Consider the following 18,564-nt stretch of genomic DNA (forward strand, 5'->3'; position numbering starts at 1 on the left):
AATTTCATGGGGTGCTCCTTTTCTCTTGGCTATTTGTGAGGAACTTGTCTTTCACATGCTCTCCCAACTCTTTCATATTTACCTTTCCCAGTGTCTGTTGTATCCCTTCATTTTGTCTGTACCCTCTTCCCTAAATAAATCTATCTTTTGCCAAAGAGAATGACCACTGTGAATTCTTCACATGACCAAACCCCAGCTTTTGGTGCCTTCTGTCACCTGGTATCTATATCACCCACATCAAGAACATTCGCACAGAGCTTTATTTCTCCAAAGTAGAAGGGCCTAATAGCATGGGTAACTAGTTGGCAATTAGGATCAGAGGGAAGAAAGCTTATATACCATAATTTTGGCTCTAAGCCATGTTAGGAATACTAAGGCTGCTATAAACAGAATCTTTTTTAGCTTACTATTAAAAACAGAATTAGTCAGAAGAGCAACTTGGTTACCTGGGTTCTATTCTTTTTGTGGGCCAAGCAAGTCTAAACATATTTATGTTAGTGATTTTAGAAAATTTTTTTGTTAGTAATTTTTAAAAACTAATCTGGGGCACTGGGTTAGGGTCTAGTATGTCCTCTACATTATGACGCTATAAGGCAGGCAAAGTTCCCTTGCAGAACTTGTGGTTTACAAGGAGAAAGATGCCGTAAGGTGGGCATAATTATTCTCTTGCTATTAACAAGAGTAAAGGGGGGAACCTTTTATAGAAAAAAGATTTAAAACATGTTATGCTAAGTATGTTAGTAGCTTGCCTCAGAAAGTCATACAAAATAACCTGGATGTTGCCATCTTTAACTTGTTCTTCCTATTCTAAGAATTAATAAGATTGATGCTAGGAATTCAATCAACAAAGGCCCCCTTAAGGACAAGGTAATATTGTCAATGCCAGAAATTCAATCAACAAAGGTCTGATCAAGCACAAGATAATACTGTCAGTGCCCCTTCCTGTTTACCTCAGAAAGTAATAACTTTTCTGAATTTTTAGGTTCTGGTGTTCATAAACAAGATCAAAACTTGAGATATAAAATTAGAAATCATAATTGAAGCTTGAGAAGTAGATGAAATTTTCAAGCTAAAAAATTTTCAAATTTTCAAAATTTCAAATGAAATTTCAAAGAAGAGAAGAGAAGGTAGGTAGAAAAATAAAAAAAGATGAGAGGAGGTAATAGGAGAGTTAGAAAAGTACCACATTATGATGGGTTGTCTCCAAGAGACCAAAATGACATCATTAATGTGTGTCCGAATGTTATTGATCAGACCAACATAAGCTCAAAAGTTCTTCCACAGATAGCTCATACGAACAGACAGAGTGAAGATGGCTCTAAATTTGTGCATCTCATTTCTTTTGAGCTACTGCAATTATGCTTTGTTCCTAGATCAGAACACCTTCTTTGATGTGAATTTGCCATGCTGGACAGTCCTGTGCCAGTGTCTCCTAGAAGAGCCCAAAGTTCTTCAGAGAGATCTTGAAAGTCTTTGTATCCCTTCTTCTGACCTCCCTGTGAGTGCTTGCCTTGTGTGAGCTCTCTATAAGGTAGAAGTGTAGGCTGTCAAACCTTATGGCCAAGCTATGGAGTTGAGGTCTTTGCAGTAGAGTCCAAATACTTGGCAGTTCAACTCCAGAAAAGATCTCTGTGTCTTATCTTGGCAGGAGATATTCAGAACCTTCAAAAGACAGTTCAAGTGGAAATGATTCCATTTCCTGGCATGGGCTTGTAGACTGCCCAGGTTTCACTGGCATACAACAGTGATGGTCAATTCAATCGCAAGTGAAAACCATATTATTAGAAGGGAGTCAAGGGAGGAGAAGTTATCCAGAAGGAAGAGATAGTAGAGGGGAATATGGTAAGGCTGGATACATAGATAATTTGTATGTAGAAGAATAGGTTTAGTAAGGCTGAAAAGGTTATTATGGTGGCTATTGCAATTGGTGATAAGTTCTTGCAGGATGAGTCATTCTGGTCATTGGTGTCTTGTTGAAGAAAAGGGTCTGAGGAAATGGCATTGAAGTGATCCTTTGGTGACCTTCCAGAGAATGACTTTAGTATAGTTGGGTAGATGAAGCCAGATTGCAAGATCAGAGAGATTGGAATTATGAATTATGAATTTATATTCTTTCACAAAACCTGGTAGTGAAACAAAGTGGTGACTCAATGATATAGAAAGATTAAGGAAGGATTTTGGTTTTCTTAAAAGGAAGAGCTGTATCCTAAGGAGATGGACTCAAAAGTCCAGGCCAGAAGTTTCCACCTTAAAGCACATGAAGATATATCAAGGGGTACAAAGAATAGTTGACATATAGTTATCCTGAAATTAGTCTATTTTGTTGTTTATCCCTAGAATTTTTTTCTCTTGTTGAATGAAGGCTTAGAAACTTAACTGTGAAAGACTGAAAAATAGCTAGAACCTCTGTCATTGGCAGATGCCTGTTTTTTCTCTTCTCATTGTCTAGACTTGGCAGAGAATGCTGTCTCAGACAATAATGGGGTTGGGGAAGAGGAGTCAAGAAAGTAGTTATTTATTAGGTTGTCATTCACTTTAGAAACCAAATTACACAGGCTTTGAAATTATAGGAAGCAAAAGACTTAAAATAATAAGTTTCTTGGCCTGTTTTTATGAAAATAGTCTTTTATAATGTACTTAAATGAAATTGCTTGAATCTTAATGACTCAGAATCTCAAGAAACTTTTCTAACTCCAAGAAAATTAAATAATTTGTTGTAATTAACAGGAGAGGGGCTGGCTGCTCAGGCTGAGTGCTGGGGTCACTTGATCAGAAATTTGGGCCTTACTTTTTAAGATTCAAGAGTATAATTAGTTCACTCTGAGGCACTTAGATTGTAATAGGACAAATTTACATTAACCAAAGCTCCAGAAAATTTATTTGGACCCTGGAAATAATTGTTAATTTACAGTGGGATATACCTTGGAATACATATATTACGTGAACATCTAAGTTTCAGTAGAAACTTTCAGAGATGGTAAACCTTGATATCTTTCTTTTCCTGTGTGTGTGTGTGTGTGAGAGAGAGAGAGAGAGAGAGAGAGAAAGAGAGAGAGAAGAAGAAGAAGAGAGAAGGAGGGGGGAGAGAGAGGGAGAGAGGGAAGGAGAGGAGAAAAAAGTGTCTTTGTACGTGTATTGGCAAGATTACTGGCCTTGATCAGTCTCACAGGGCATTGTTCACTAGTGGGTAGATTATTCAGGAGACCAAATTAAAGAGCATTGCTTAATGACCATAGAATTAGAACAAAGAGGGTTGCATATTCTTAAAATTTATTTCCTTCAGATTCTGATGTAGTGAATTTTTCTTTGGCACTCTTAAGGAGATCTGTGACTAAATAGTTTATACTTTCAGTGTCTCCTCTTATAATCAGTAAACACTTAAACCTTATCTTACTAGGTTTTTCTAGGCTCCATTAAATTATGAAAACATTATTTGGGTGTGTTACCATAAAGTGGAAGAAAAAAAGCTATAATCTATTTAGTTAGTTACATTCCATTCCAGTAATACTTTTTAGATATCTTGACTGAACTTTGAAAATTAATGCTCTTAATTTGTTATTTTTCAGCTTGTAGGGAATCAAAAAACCATATTTAAAATTCAGAATGGTATTTCCTTAAAGGATATAAAAAAAAAAAAAAGCTCAATCTTATTTCTTAGAATTATAATATATATGTGTGTATGTAAAAAATATATACACATATACAATGAAATAAGTGTATAATAATATACTCAATATAAACCCCATTCAGTACACACTCCCCAGAATTCAAAAACCTCGGACATTAGTGGTGTGTGTGTGTGTGTGCGTGTGCATGTGGGTGTGTGCGTGTGCATGCTCACAAATGTACACAGATACTTACTTTCTATCTCTGTCTCTGTCTCTCTCCTCTCTCTCATACACACCAATAAGGAAAAGGAAGACGAAAAGACATCAAAGTTCACCATCTTTCTATGGTGTTTCTACTAAAACTTAGATGTTCCAATAGTCAATGACTATAATAATCCAGCGTTTGACAAACCCAAAGACCCTTGCTTTTGGGAAAGGAACTCACTATTTGACAAAAATTGCTGGAAAAATTGGAAATTAGTATGCCAGATACTAGACATTGATTCACACCTAACACCCTATCCCCAGATAGGGTTGAAATGGGTTCATGATTTAGACATAAAGAGTGGTATTATAAGAAAATTAGAAGAATAAAGGATATTTTATCTCTAAGATCTGTGGAGAAGGAAGAAATTTGTGATCAAAGAAGATAATGGAGTAAATTATTGAATGCAAAATGGATAATTTTGATTATATTAACTTAAAAAGGTTTTGTGCAAACAAAACTAATACAGACAAGAATTAAAAAGGGAAGTAGTAAACTGGGACAAATTTTTGCATTCAAGGGTTCTAATAAAGGCTTCATTTCTAAAATATATAGAAAATTGATTCAAATTTATAAGAATTCAAGCCATTCTCCAATTGATAAATGGTCAAAGGATATAGCAGACAATTTTCAGATAAAGAAGTTAAAACCATTTCTAGTCATATGAAAAGGTGCTCTTCTAAATCACTATTGATCAGAGAAATGCAAATTAAGACAATTCTGAGCTACCACTATGTACCTCTCAATTTGGCTAAGATGATAGGAAAAGATAATGACGAATGTTGGAGGGGACATGGGAAAACTGGGACACTGATACATTGTTGGTGGAGTTGTGAACGAATCCAGCCATTCTGGAGAGCAATTTATAACTGCTCAAAGGGCTATTGGATTGTGTATATCTTTTGACCCAGGGTTTCTACTGGGCCTATATCCCAAAGAGATCATAAAGGAGGGAAAGAGATCTTCGCATACAAAAATATTTGTGGCAACCCTTTTTGTTCCAGAAACTGGTTATTGAGAGGCTGACCATCAGTCAGAGAATGGCTGAATAAGTTATGAGATATGAATGTTATGGAATATTCTTGTTCTGTAAGAAATGATCAGCAGGATGATTTCAGAGAGGCCTGGAGAGACTTGCATGAACTGATGCTGAGTGAAATGAGTAGAATCAGGAGATCATTGTACACCGACAGCAACAACAAGATTATATGATGATCAGTTCTGATGGATATGGCTCTTTTCAACAATGAGGTGATTCAGGCCAATTCCAATAAACTTGTGATGGAGAGCGCCACCTACACCCAGAGAGAGAACTGTCGGGACTGAGTGTGGACCACAACATAGTATTTTCACTCCTTTTGTTGTTGTTTGCTTGCATTTTGTTTTGTTTTCTTATTTTTCCCTTTTTGAACTGATTTTTCTTGTGCTGCATGATAATTTTGGAAACATCTATAGAAGAATTGCACATGTGAAACATATTGGATTACTTGCCATCAAGGAGAGGGGATGAGGAAGAAGAGGGAAAAATTTTGGAATGCAAAGTTTTGCAGGGGTGAATGTTGAAAATTATCTATCCTTGTGTTTTGAAAATTAAAAGCTTTAATTAAAAAAAATTTAGATGTTCATATATATAGGATTTACAATCTTTTTTCAAGAGACATTGTATTGTTACCTGTATTGAGGAAGAAAGGACAAGGACATTTATCTCCATTTTATAGATTAGGAATGAATTCTTAGAAGTGGATGTTAGATGTCTGGTTGAGCTCTACTAAATCATAAGGTTCTTAAAAAAGGACTATGAATTAAATTAGGAGTTCCTAGGGTTTTAATTTCATTGATATCATCCCATCATGTAGACTTTTTTATATCTTATATCATCTTCACAAATAGGTGGATAGGAGAGGTATATACTGTTATCAACATTGTACAGATGAGATCACAGATATAAAATGTTTTAGAGGCTGTCTGAGATGAATGACAGAGGTCAGCCCTACTTAAATTGGCCCTGTTACTTATTTGTTACCTGACTCTGGGCAGCTACTTAACCTACTTACAACCACACTTTCTCAACTGTAAATTATCATCTTCATTGTCATCATCATTATGGCCTTTAGCTCTTTAGTTCTTTGGCTTATACAAAGATAATAAAGTAATTAGAATGTAGGTTTCTGGATTTTTGCTTCAGTATTTTCATTATATCAGACTAGTTCTGAGAGTAGGGTAAGTATTTTCACAGAGAGACCACAAGCTTGATCACTGGGTCTCAGAATATTAAACCTTGAAGAAAGTCCTTTTTTTATATGTTGAAAGATGATCAAAAAAGCATCTCCCTCAGGTTTTAGTACAAGTAGAAAATACAAATGTGTAGTCTGTTTTAGGAATACTCAATCTTTATGCATAATCATTATGTAATACATTATTAAGGGAAGGTTAAGGATGATAAAGATAGGCGGCTAATATTTATTAAGCATTCACTATGTGCCAGATAGCAAAATACTTTTACAATAATGTCTTCTTAGGCACTAAAAAAGATCAACCTTCATAGTTTGGTATTCAAGAACCCCTTTCTCCCCCTTGCTTTCCTTCCACCTTAAGGGATTTTTAGAGCAAAAAGAAATGAGACTTTTGTATAGACTCACCTTCCTTTCTCTGTCTTTATAGAACAATCCGGGTATGGCTGAAACGAGACAGTGGTCAGTACTGGCCCAGCATTTATCACACAATGGCATGTAAGTAAACTTTGCTGTTTGGGGTCTAACATCATACCTTGGGATTGAAAAGACTAATTTAGGGCTTCAGCATAAAATAGGAAGTCTGGTTGTTCATTTACCTCTCTTATATATTTGTTAATTGGAATCCCTCGAACTTAACTTGCTGGGCAGCACAGTAGTTAATAAATAGGGACACTATGCTTTCACATATTTCACTAAGTATATGATAGAATGTTAGAATTGCGGTAAGAAATGACCAACAAGATGATTTCAGAAAGGCCTGGAGAGACTTACATGAACTGATGCTGAGTGAAACGAGCAGGGCCAGGAGATCATTATATACTTCAACAACAATACTATATGATGACCAGTTCTGATGGACCTGGCCATCTTCAGCAATGAGATGAACCAAATAAGTTCCAATGGAGCAGTAATGAACTGAACCAGCTACGTCCAGAGAAAGAACTCTGGGAGATGACTAAGAACCATTACATTGAATTCCCAATCCCTATATTTTTGCCCACCTGCATTTTTTATTTCCTTTACTGGCTAATTGTACAATATTTCAGAATCCAATTCTATTTGTACAGCAAAATAACAGTTTGGTCATCTATACTTATTGTGTATCTAATTTATACTTTAATATATTTAACATCTACTGGTCATCCTGCCATCTAGGGGAGGGGGTGGGGAGAAGGAGGGGAAAATTGAAACAAAAGGTTTGGCAATTGTCAATGCTGTAAAATTACTCATACGTATAACTTGTAAATAAGAAGCTATTAAAAATAATAAAATAAAATTAAAAAAAAAAAAGAATGTTAGAATTGAAAGGAGCCAGTCACATAACACTCCTCCCTCTCCACTTCTCATTTTATAGATGAGGGACTTAGCCTCAATGAAGCGGAATAATTTACTGTTTTCAGATATGAAAGAGGTTTAGTTGCAAAGTAAACTTGGGGAATATTTCATTAATCATAGGCCTAGAAGAGATTATTCCCTTACATGTGCATGCTTTGATAGAAAAGTCTACATAATCTTTTAGTGAGGCCCAGAGCACAGCAGAAAGTTTCTAGAGCATTAAATGCTGGCCCTAATGTCATTTGAATCCGAGAACATTTCCCAGTTTGACTGGGCCCTGACAACCTAGGTGGTTGGTATTGGAAATAGCCAGTCCATAGATGTCAAATGCTTTGTAGTTTTCGTTTTTAATTGAAGGCTATTTTTAGGGGTAACTTTTTGGCATTTAAAAAATATTATATTAAAATATAGAACTTCCCATGTGTCAGGCAATCTGCCAATCACATTATAATTATCTCCATTGATCTTCCCAACAATCTGGGGAAGTAAGTGCTAGTATTATCCCCAATTTACAGTTGTGGAAACTGAAGCAGGTTAAGTGACTTGCCCAGAGTCATACAATCAGTAAGTGTCTGAGACCACATTTGAACTCATGTCTTCCTGACTCTGGGCCTAGTATACCTCTTGACCCACCTGTTCAAGTATTTCCAGGAGTAAGAAAGGCCTGCATTTTTTTATGAGGGTTGCTTGATTGGTTTTAGATCTCAATGCTGATCTTGGTCTGTACATGTGACCTTAGTTACTGAGCCTTTCTGGCTCAGGATCATCATCAGTAAAATTAAGAAGTTGTACTAGAAGACTCATAGATCATCATCTAGATTTTTATGATTCAGGTGAATCTTAAATAATATAAAGTTGAACTTGTAAGAGTAATTCCAGAGATTGTTAAAAAGACAGGAAAAATTTGAACAGATTACAGTATTTAGTTCTAGTCTTCTTCCCAAGCAAATGCCTTTTTTCTCTTTTTCACTTGTTTCTTTTCATTAAACCTTTATTTTTCATGTGTTTAGTGTGGATCAATCAGCCATGTAAGCTTTCACAGGGTTCTAGGATTTAGAACTAGGGAAGGAATCTCCAAGATCATCTACTCTAATTTAAGATCTAACAATCTAACTCTCCTTTGAATGATGAGGAAGAGCTCAGGTGACTGTGACTTGGCCCAGTCACTTTGAGTGTTATTAGCTTAGTTGAGAGTTGTATTTGGATCTGGATCTTCTTACATTAGATTTATTTCTTGTCCCCCACACTGGGGAGAAGCTACTGAGGTGTTTATTGGCAAGATGATTGCCTGTTTTAGTGAGTTCCTACTTTTTATTTTTGCCATACATTCAGTGAGTCTAAATGGTTATTCTGGATAGATGAATTTCAGAAAACAGTCCTGAAATAGAGAAGCATATGAACAGCACTTACAGAAAACAAAAGTAAAGCTTGCTCTACAAAATAGAACTGCCCCTCAGCTTATCCTATAGCTACACACTTGGCTTCCTGCTTTTCTGTTTATAAAGTGGTATGAAGATTACAAGGATGTGCTCTGCTTACAATATAACCACAGAAGTTTTTCTGACTGGCTCTAAGAAGTTGGGGGCTCCAAGGTCTGAGCAGGCTTGTTTGTCTCTTCTGGAATCTTGGCTTAATATCGCTTAGGCCTCAAAGCTGAAATCCATGCTTATTAGAATGACTTAATCTATTTACACTTTACTTTACAATCTATTACAGCAATTTAGGACATGAAGGGACCCCAGAAATGAGCCTCTACTTTTCACAGGGATGAGTTGCAGTGGATAGAGTAATAGACCTGGGGCCAAGAGACCCTGTCCAAACCTACCACAGACCCTGTCCAAACTTACCATGGATGCTCACTAGCTATGGGATCAAGGTCAAATCACTCCCATATATTCCATCTTTAAAATGAGGAGAACAACAGGAAAATCTTAACCTTTTGAATTGTTCATATGCAAAATACTTTGCTCTCTATATGCTAGTAGTTGTTAAGATTATTGCAGATCATGAAAATCCGATGGTAAAGAAAAATTCAAGCACAGGTCCTCTAAGTCCACATCCCTTACTCCCCACTCATTTCTGCTTATCTAACTTTGCCATCACCTTCTGTAACAGACAGCTTTGGACTTGGTCCCAACCCAGGGCACTCAAGGTAGGGTCTTCAGGAAGCACTCTCTTGGCAGATGGTTTTACTTCCCACTGTAAGCAGAAGACAGAGTTGTCTTCCTGCTTTTCTCCCAGTCTAACATAATTATTGCAATAGCTAACATTTCTAAACAGAATTGACTTTTGCAAAGCATTTTATAGGCCTTATTCCATTTGATCCTCATAACAACCTTGATAGTGTTATTATTATGCTCTTTGTATACCAATAGGGAAGGAAGCTTAGTTTCCCCGAGGTTAAGTTTTTTGGTCACAGTTAAGAAGTATATAAGCAGGATTTGAACTCTGGTCTCCCCTGACTACTAGTTGAGCCTGGGGTATACATGCATGTATAGTATGGTATGGTATAGTATAGTATAAGTAGTTCCTTAGGATGGAGAGAAAAGTAGTCATATAATGACCATTTTTATAAAGTTATATTACAAAACATATATTATAAAATAATTGATAGATAATAGTATTTCATATTAATAATAAAACTAAGTCAAATTATTCTTCCTAAAAGCAAATCTGACTATTTCAGTCCCCTTATTCAAATAAACTCTAGGGACTCCTTATCACTTCCAGATGAAATGTAAAAACCTTTCTTTGCTGTTTAAAAACTTTTCCAAATTTGGCCCTTTTAATAGGAGGCAGTTGGGTGGTGCAGTGAATAGAGTGCTGGGCCTGGAATCAGGGCAATCTAAGTTTAAATCCAGTCTCAGACTGTCTATGGGTACTGTCTGTGGAATCCTGAGCAAGTCATTTAATTGTTCTCTGCCTCAGTTTCCTCAGCTGGAAAATAGGGCTGATAATAACTCCTATTTCCTATGACTGTTGTAAAGATCATGAATTAAAATGAGATAATATTTGTAAAGGACTTAGCTTTAATAAAATTATTTTTTAAAATTGAATGGTAGGTTTTCCCAGTGGAGACTTCACACAGAAGACATCCCTGCCTCCTAACTTAGATAATCAGCACAGTGCTAACATGTAGCTGCTTAATAAAAGCCTATTCTTTTCCCCTTCTCTTCCCCTCCCACCTTTGTCCCCACTATGTATGCTGCGAGCCAGTGACTTTGGTCTCTTGGCTGTTGCTTCACCTCCTGACTCCAGACAGTTTCACCGGATGTTTCTGTCAGTCAGCTCACCGCTGTCTCCTGTCTTTGTGCTTCCTTTGACTCACGGCTAACATCTTGCCTTCTACCAGAAGACTTCCCGGTCTCCCTTCATGCTAGTGCTGCCCTCTGCTGATTGTTCTGTTTGGCAGCTAACTTGTACATACTTGTTTGATGTTCCCTCCTGCATTAGATGCTGGGCTCTGTCTTTTGCCTTTCTTTGTGCCCCAGGAGCTCATCACCATGCCTGGCCCATTGTAGGTGGTTAGTAAATGCTTGTTGACTGCCTAACAGATATTGCTCCAGTGACAGTCTGATCTGCAAACATCATCTTAGGGGTTTAATAGATTCTTGTTGATTGGCAAATATCCTTCATCCTACTTGGATTGAATCTATGTGCTAGTGGTTGCTTTCTTGTGGCATGTTCAATTGGCAGCTTGTCTGATGACAAAACATACACAAATGTCAGGCTGGGTGAAGTATTAATAAACAATTGTATTCCTGTGGTAAGGCCACTAAGTTAATTTACAAAAATCTAAGCCCCAAAGAGGGGAAGAAACGGGAATATATATAAATTCCAGCTGTTTGATAGCCACCCACTAATTAACAATAATAACTTCCATTTACATAGTTATTCAAGATATCTCATTGATCCTCACAACATCCCTGTTAAGGTAGCTACGTTATGGTGCCAGTTTTTCAGATAAGGAAACTGAGATTTAGAGATGTTCAGTATCAGTAGGAGGTCATCACACAGCTGGTAAGTGCCTGGTCTCAGACAGGACACGTTTTAGACTGTTCTTGGCAAATCTAGACATGACCAATTCTTCATGTCATTTGTAGTCCACATATGTTTTTGCAGCATCAGCACTGTCCATGGCCAAAATAACTTTCAGATGCAACTTGAAATAAGGAAAGATTAGCACTATAGTCTTAACAATATTTGAATTAGTTAACCTTTTCTTTTTCCCTGAGGAAATTAGGCTTACGCTTACATGACTTGCCCAGGGTCACACAGCTAGGAAGTGTTAAGTGTCCGAGGCCAGATTTGAACTTGGGTCCTCCTGACTTCAGGGCTGGTGCTCTATCCACTACACCAACTCGCTGCCCGTTGAGCTAACTTTTGAAAGAGATGTTTTAGGACTCTGAGTAGACTTATTTTTTTTAAAGTGACAGATATATTACAATGAGACTTTAAGGTTTGCTTTTTAAAATATATTTTTCCTGTTTGTATCATACATTTGTGTGCCTTCTTTAAAAAAGAGTAGGACATTTTTGTTTTCTGAAGCATTTCCACCATACTTCAGAGGAGGAAAACAAATTTATTTCTGTTTGAAATTATTTAATTATTCTTAAGCATTTTCTCATTTGCCTTTAGTTTAACTATTTAGAACATATCAAATGTGAAATGACTTATTTAACTCTGTTATTAATATGTCTTTGGGTTTTTGACAGCTCCTTGCTCAACTATGGCTTACCATCATGATAGCAGAAGGATATTTGTGGGCCAGGATAATGGAGCCATAATGGTAGGTAACTTTGGAAATTTAAGAATATTAAATGCATATAAATTTGGATTTTGTCTGTATCACAAGATTCTCTTTATTCTGGCCTCCAAACATTTATTAGTTTTAGTAAATGTAAAATTATTATTGTCGAATAGATAATTCCGACTGTCAAAAATATTCTCAGTTCATTACAGAGTTTTTTCCATTTATGAATGGATGTATTTCAAAAGTTTCTCTGTAGGAACTTAGAATGCAATTTCTTGTAGAAACAATTATAATTTGAAGTTTTCCTAACCTGCCTAGTAGAAATGTATTTTGTTCTTAATATACCTGACAAAATATTAATAGTAGTTCTAAATCCTGAATCCTGAGAGGCAATTGCCTGGGTCGAAGGAATGTGTCTGGCCCCAGGGATGAAGCAGGGACTCTAGGCAAGAAACTTTCATGTGAAAGACTCATGTTTCATATGAAAGACTCAGGAGAGAACTGTGATCCTAGAGGTAGCTGTTCTATTTATACATTAGGCATCTTTAAGTTGGAACCATAAATCCTTCAGGATTAGAAGTCAAAGTCCTTGTTTCTCCATTATTAAAAGTAAGAATAATACCTATCCCTATGTAAGAAAGGTATTAGTTAGGATTCTGTCTTTCCCATATAATTATTGAGCAGCAAAAAAACCCCAGTAGGATAGTGAGTTTGGATTTGCTAGTAACTATGAAACTATTTGTAAAAACCCTGAAGAGAAAATATTTGAGTAAGTCAAATTGACAAATTATCAATTGCCTTTATTGTAGCACTGTCTTACACTGAATAATGTAATAGCACAATGAGGGTCCCTCCTCACCCCCTATTTTATCAAAAGCAATTAATTTCCAAAGTTTAATGTCTTGTCATTGACAGGTATGTAGATTGTTAAACTATTTGCATCTTTTTTTGAAAAAAGGTAGAATTGTTTTTCCTTAATTTGGTCCATTAGTAGTTCACACCAGCTTTGTGAGAGAATGCAAAGATCAAGCTCATCCAATCAATGTGAAGCTTTCCTTCTTATACTCCTTTGTTGCATTTCCCCAGTTTTTATAAGGACTACTGTTTACCTTCTCTGTGCTTTAAGGGTGGGGATGAGCAAAGTACTTTGTTAAAAACAACTCTTGACAGTGTAATTTATTTAATTCATCTTGGGCCATTTCAGTATAGCCAAAACAATAGGACAAACAAATGACACCTTTTGGGTATAGAGGAGGTAGAAGGACACGCTCAAAAAAGATTGACTAGCTTTCTACATTAGAGCACAGTATATATTAATGGGATAGTTACTTGGTTTTCTCACTAGACCTGGGGTTCTTGACTTTTTTGTTATACCTTTGGCCATGTTGTGAAGCCTATCTATGGCTTCACAATAATTTGTTTAAATGCACCAAATAAAACACATAGGGTTATAAAGGAAGCCAGATATATTGGAATCATTGTCAAAACATTAAAAATTTGTGAATTCTAGGTTTGAAAATTTTCATCTAAAATGATACATATTAGAAATAATAGTTTCTGAGGCCTTTTTGCTGAAACAGCTTACTTAATTCATAAAGCTAGTCCTGCAACTTCTCAAATTGTTTCATAGGCCATATTTGTATTTTTTTCTGAAATTTATTATCTTATATGTTTAAAAATATAACTTGTTTATTTACTGTGGTCAATTATAGGAATTTCATGTCTCTGAAGATTTTAATAAGATGAACTTTGTTAAGACCTACCCAGGTAATACCATATGCACAATTATTTGCTTTATTCTTTTTTTAAAAAATTTAAAATTTGGAGTACCACTTGCATGTTATCCAAATGAAATTTTTGCATTGAATAACTTGGTTATTATCAGAAGTATTGAGGAGGTTATCAGCCCTCAGAAAAGGGAATTCATTTCTACCATATTCTCATCCCCACTCTCAGCTTATTACCAGATATAATATATTCATTAGTTAAAAGCCTTAACTTTATAATAAAGTCAATGAACAGAGGTAGTGATCCCATTTTCAGGTTTGGAAAAATTCTCATACTCCCCAAATTTCTTTTAGTCCTAAAAACTCTAGGCCCATGATAATTTTCATGATGCAATTTATACAGTTTTCAGGTACTTCTTAAAGGTAAAATTGCTTATTTATGTCAGAAGTTAGGGAAAATATGAATCCATATAGTTCTGTATAGGGCCTAAGAGAGAAAGTATATAGTTAAATTTAGACCAGGGTTGCAAAGCAACACCAGATTTAAGCATATGCAGATTACTGCATTCTGGGAGAGAACATAGCATTGGGTCATTCAGTCAATAATCCTTATGAATTTGTCAAAGTTCATGTTTATAGTTGATGGATTTAGAGTTTAATTTTTTCTTTGACCACATATTTCCTCTATGAATTGACAGAGTTATGGAATCTGGAAAGATCTTTTTATAATCTTAATTATAAGGACAAATTACCTTTCCTAAGGCAACAGGGCATTTGGGCTCTATTTAAAATAAGATAATGTAACAATGGTGGAATAATGTTAATTTGGAGGGTGTAGTGGTACAAGTTCTTTTTTCGTTTTACCAAAGTGATGTAATACTTTTTCAGTTTTGGGTAAATGGACAAACTTTATAACCAAGCAAGGTTACTTGCCTCAGTTATCATTTGTGCAAGTATCTTTTGAAAAGATCTAGAAGAATGCTTCCTACTTTATTCTAAAATTCTGTCTTTGGGAAGTGTCTCAGGATAATTAGGTGACTTTATCTGTATAAATTGATCATTTCTTTTTAATATTATGTTTACATTACATTATTGATTATTATATTTCTCATGTATTTTGATATTTTAATATTATGTTTACATTACATTATTGATTATTATATTTATCATGTATTTTGATAATCACATTTCTCCTCATTACTGTCTCAGGTGAGGTTGGCTTCTTTATAAAATGAATAACAACAGTATTACCTTTTTCATTTTTCAGAAGATTTCATTCATATCTTAGAAGTTGATATAATTTTTAAAAGATATATCTGACATGATCTAAGTTCTAGGAAGATACTGAAGTTAATAGATTAACCCAGGATTGTTCTATGTGCCTATACATCTAAAAATAATGTTAAAAGGTTTTTCTGTCTATCATTTGCTAACTTTATTAGCTATATTTCTGGGTTCATTCATTTAATAAGCATTTGTCAAGTACTTAGAGTATAAATATACACCACTATATCAAGTTCTATGATAGTTCTAGAGGAAAAGACCTTAGGGATCTAAAGGTAACAAGATACCTGTGATAAGCATGATGGAAGCCTTTGTAGAATACACAGAATACCCTGCACGTACGCGCAGTGTCATGTTTAAGGTCTCCTTTTTTCATGGCCCTTTTATTTCAGTTATAGCAAAGGTGCCAATCATCAATATTTTGTTGATTCTGATTATCTTGGATCCAGGAAAGCTGCTTAGTACCCTTGTCAGGAACAGAGTGGATGAGACTCTTAGATTCAAAGGCTATTGAGCCCATGAGGTGCTGGCAAACCGGCCTATTTGAAATCTGCAAATATTCCTGAGTAGGAATAGAATTTAGAGGGCGAGCAGATGAGGCGTCTGGGCAGAGTGCTGAGGTGGAGGTGCTGGGCCTCGCCTCTGCAGGGAATGGCTGCGCTCCTAACCCAAAGAGTCCTTCTTGTCTCTGTGCTCCAACAGCTCATCAGAATCGGGTGTCGGCTGTCATGTTCTGCTTGGGCGCCGAATGGATCATCAGCACAGGTCACGACAAGTGTGTCAGCTGGATGTGTACCCGGAGTGGGAATATGCTTGGGAGACACTACTTCACTTCTTGGGCTTCCTGCTTGCAGTATCCTTTAAGAAATTTGAATTCCCTTATTGGAAAGGTTGTCTGCTCTTTCCTCCAGCAAGCATTTTGAAAGTCTGGTTCCATAATATAAAAATGTTTCCAAGTTTTGGCCATCATATGTTGAATGAATTTTTTAATTATTGGAGAATTCCTAGATACTTAAGATTTTCTCCTTCACTATAAATCATTTGAACGTTGTGTTTCAAATCACAGCTTTTCCGGATAATCTTTTGATCCCAATGCCTTTCCTCTGTTAATTATCTCCAAATTATCTTGTTTAGGTGTTGTTGGTACATAGTGATTTGCATGTTTAAACTCTTTAGACTATGAATTCCTCAAGATTACCTTGTCTTTTTCTTTTCATTGTATCCCCAGTGTTGTAACAGCATTTAGAACATAGTGGGCATTATTAGTAATATGCTTATTGACGGACTGAACAGGAGATGATGTATAATTAACTGTGATAGGATGAAGAGGGAGAAATGAATAAAGAAAGATCTAGACAGAGCCCTGAGAAATCTGAGAAAGAAGACTTTTGACTTGGGATGATATATATGGGGTGCTTGAAAAGGTGCATTTAGACTGTGCTTTTGAATGAACTTTGAACTGAGGGAGGGATTTTATTAGATAAAGCCCCAGGCAAAAAGCTAATTCCAATCTCAAGATATGTGAGAAAAGGTACACACCTGCAGGAAATGTAGGCTCAGAAACTTGAGCTTTGCAGATCTGTTTATATGTCTTATTACTTGTAATTTTAATTTTTTATATATCTGCTCTTTATTTTTTCTTCTTCATAGCTTTAAGACCAAAGTTGACAGTGGTTTGTTTTTAAAGAAGTAATTTGAGAATAGTAATTCATTACTTGTCCTTGACTAATTCTATTCAGATATGACTTTGACACTCAGCATGCCTTTGTTGGAGATTATTCTGGGCAAATCACACTGCTAAAGCTTGAACAAAACACCTCTTCAATTATTACAACTCTTAAAGGACATGAAGGTAAATTATTTTCACATAGACTTTTCTACCTTGTTTCAGAATCCAGGCTCTGACCTTTATGCCAAATAATTAGTTCCTGATGACTAATTGTAAATTTGAACTTTTGACTAGACCAGTGTAAGGATTCTTAACCTGTAGTGTGTAAACTTTTATTTTATTTTTTTTTAGTTTTTGATGGCTGTATTTCAACATAATTGATTCCTTAGTAATATAATATATTTTTGTTGTATACACTAAAAAACATAATTCTGAAGAGGGCTTCATATGTTTCACCGGACAGCCCAAATGAACCCTAACACAAAAAAGTTTAGGAACCATTGGAGTAAAGGCTATAGATTCCAAAGGATGAATTGGAATTGAATGAAGATTAATAGGAAGTTTCCCTTTCTTAATTTTTTTTAAAAAATTATACTTTCTTTTTTAATGGCATTAACTATTTTTGATTACATTTTTCTCAAAAACATTGTAAAATGTATGCAAATAAAGGTAAAATCTTTGAATTTTTTTTTTTTTTCAGGATTCAAGTCAGTAAGGAAGATTGGATTGTGTATTATACTATTAGAGACAATGCATATCAAACAGATCTCAGGGATTAAAGCTAAATAGTGGATATGGAATTTCTACAAAGATGTGGCATTTGCAAATTTCTTTAATGTGTTATGGATTTGCATTAAAGCAGTCTTGTGGTAGGGCTCTAAAAGTTGGATTTGAAATTGCTTGATGCAATAAATTCATAATAAAGAGTACCAAACTATCCCTTTTTTTTTTTTTTTTTGCTGAGGCAATTGGAGTTAAGTGACTTGCTCAGGGTCACACAACTAGGAAGTGTTAAGTGTCTGAGATGATTTTAACTCGGATCTTCTTGACTTCAGGGCTGGTGCTCTATCCACTGCGCCCTTAAACTATCCCTTTTTGGAAAGGGATAACCTTGATTTTTATAGGATCTCTAAATTAGAAATGTTGTAGTCATGTTTGAATTTGAGAAACTAGAGTTATGGGTAAAGAATTAACAACTTTTGAAAAAAATGAATATTGTTCTTGGGGACCATGATTTTGCTTTTCTTTGTATTGTCAGTGCTTAGCGCAGTCCTTGGTGCTTAAAAGCTTGTTGTCGGACTAATTACATCTTTCCTGACTACATATGTTTCCAGAAGGCACTGGAAACACATCCAAAAGAAAGAAATTGCTGAGGAAAAAAGGACTGGGGGAAATTAGTGCTATAAGTGTGGGGTGTTGGATTTGGCAAAACGAGGTTGCTGTTGCTATTGCCTATGACTAGTTAATATAAGTTCCATCATTGTTTGGTGTTGTCTGTATTTCTTGGTTAAATTTAGGGGGAAATGTTTTTAAATATTCATATTGTGTAAGAGTTCAGGAAGCAGCCATTACAACTGTTGCTCTTTCTCTTTATTGGGAGCCTCCATCTCCTGCCTTGTAACTCATAAGAAGAGGTCCAGGATCCTTTCACTCACCCAGTGGGAGTTCCATTTTTGTTATATAACTTAG

At 35.6% G+C, this 18,564-nt stretch overlaps 1 protein-coding gene across 1 annotated transcript in view; it reads left to right on the plus strand.

Moving 5' to 3' along the window:
- Nucleotides 1-18,564, plus strand: part of WDFY1 (WD repeat and FYVE domain containing 1) — a 56,424-nt gene that overhangs the window by 19,759 nt on the left and 18,101 nt on the right. Inside the window, exons 2-6 of the mRNA XM_031957962.1 lie at nucleotides 6,535-6,602; nucleotides 12,158-12,231; nucleotides 13,908-13,962; nucleotides 15,909-16,059; nucleotides 16,946-17,058. Of these exons, the coding sequence (XP_031813822.1) occupies nucleotides 6,535-6,602; nucleotides 12,158-12,231; nucleotides 13,908-13,962; nucleotides 15,909-16,059; nucleotides 16,946-17,058 (461 nt within the window). The remainder of the gene's footprint in view (nucleotides 1-6,534; nucleotides 6,603-12,157; nucleotides 12,232-13,907; nucleotides 13,963-15,908; nucleotides 16,060-16,945; nucleotides 17,059-18,564) is intronic.

Source organism: Sarcophilus harrisii, chromosome 3 (genome assembly GCF_902635505.1).
Source record: "Sarcophilus harrisii chromosome 3, mSarHar1.11, whole genome shotgun sequence".
Taxonomy (NCBI): Eukaryota; Metazoa; Chordata; class Mammalia; order Dasyuromorphia; family Dasyuridae; genus Sarcophilus; species Sarcophilus harrisii.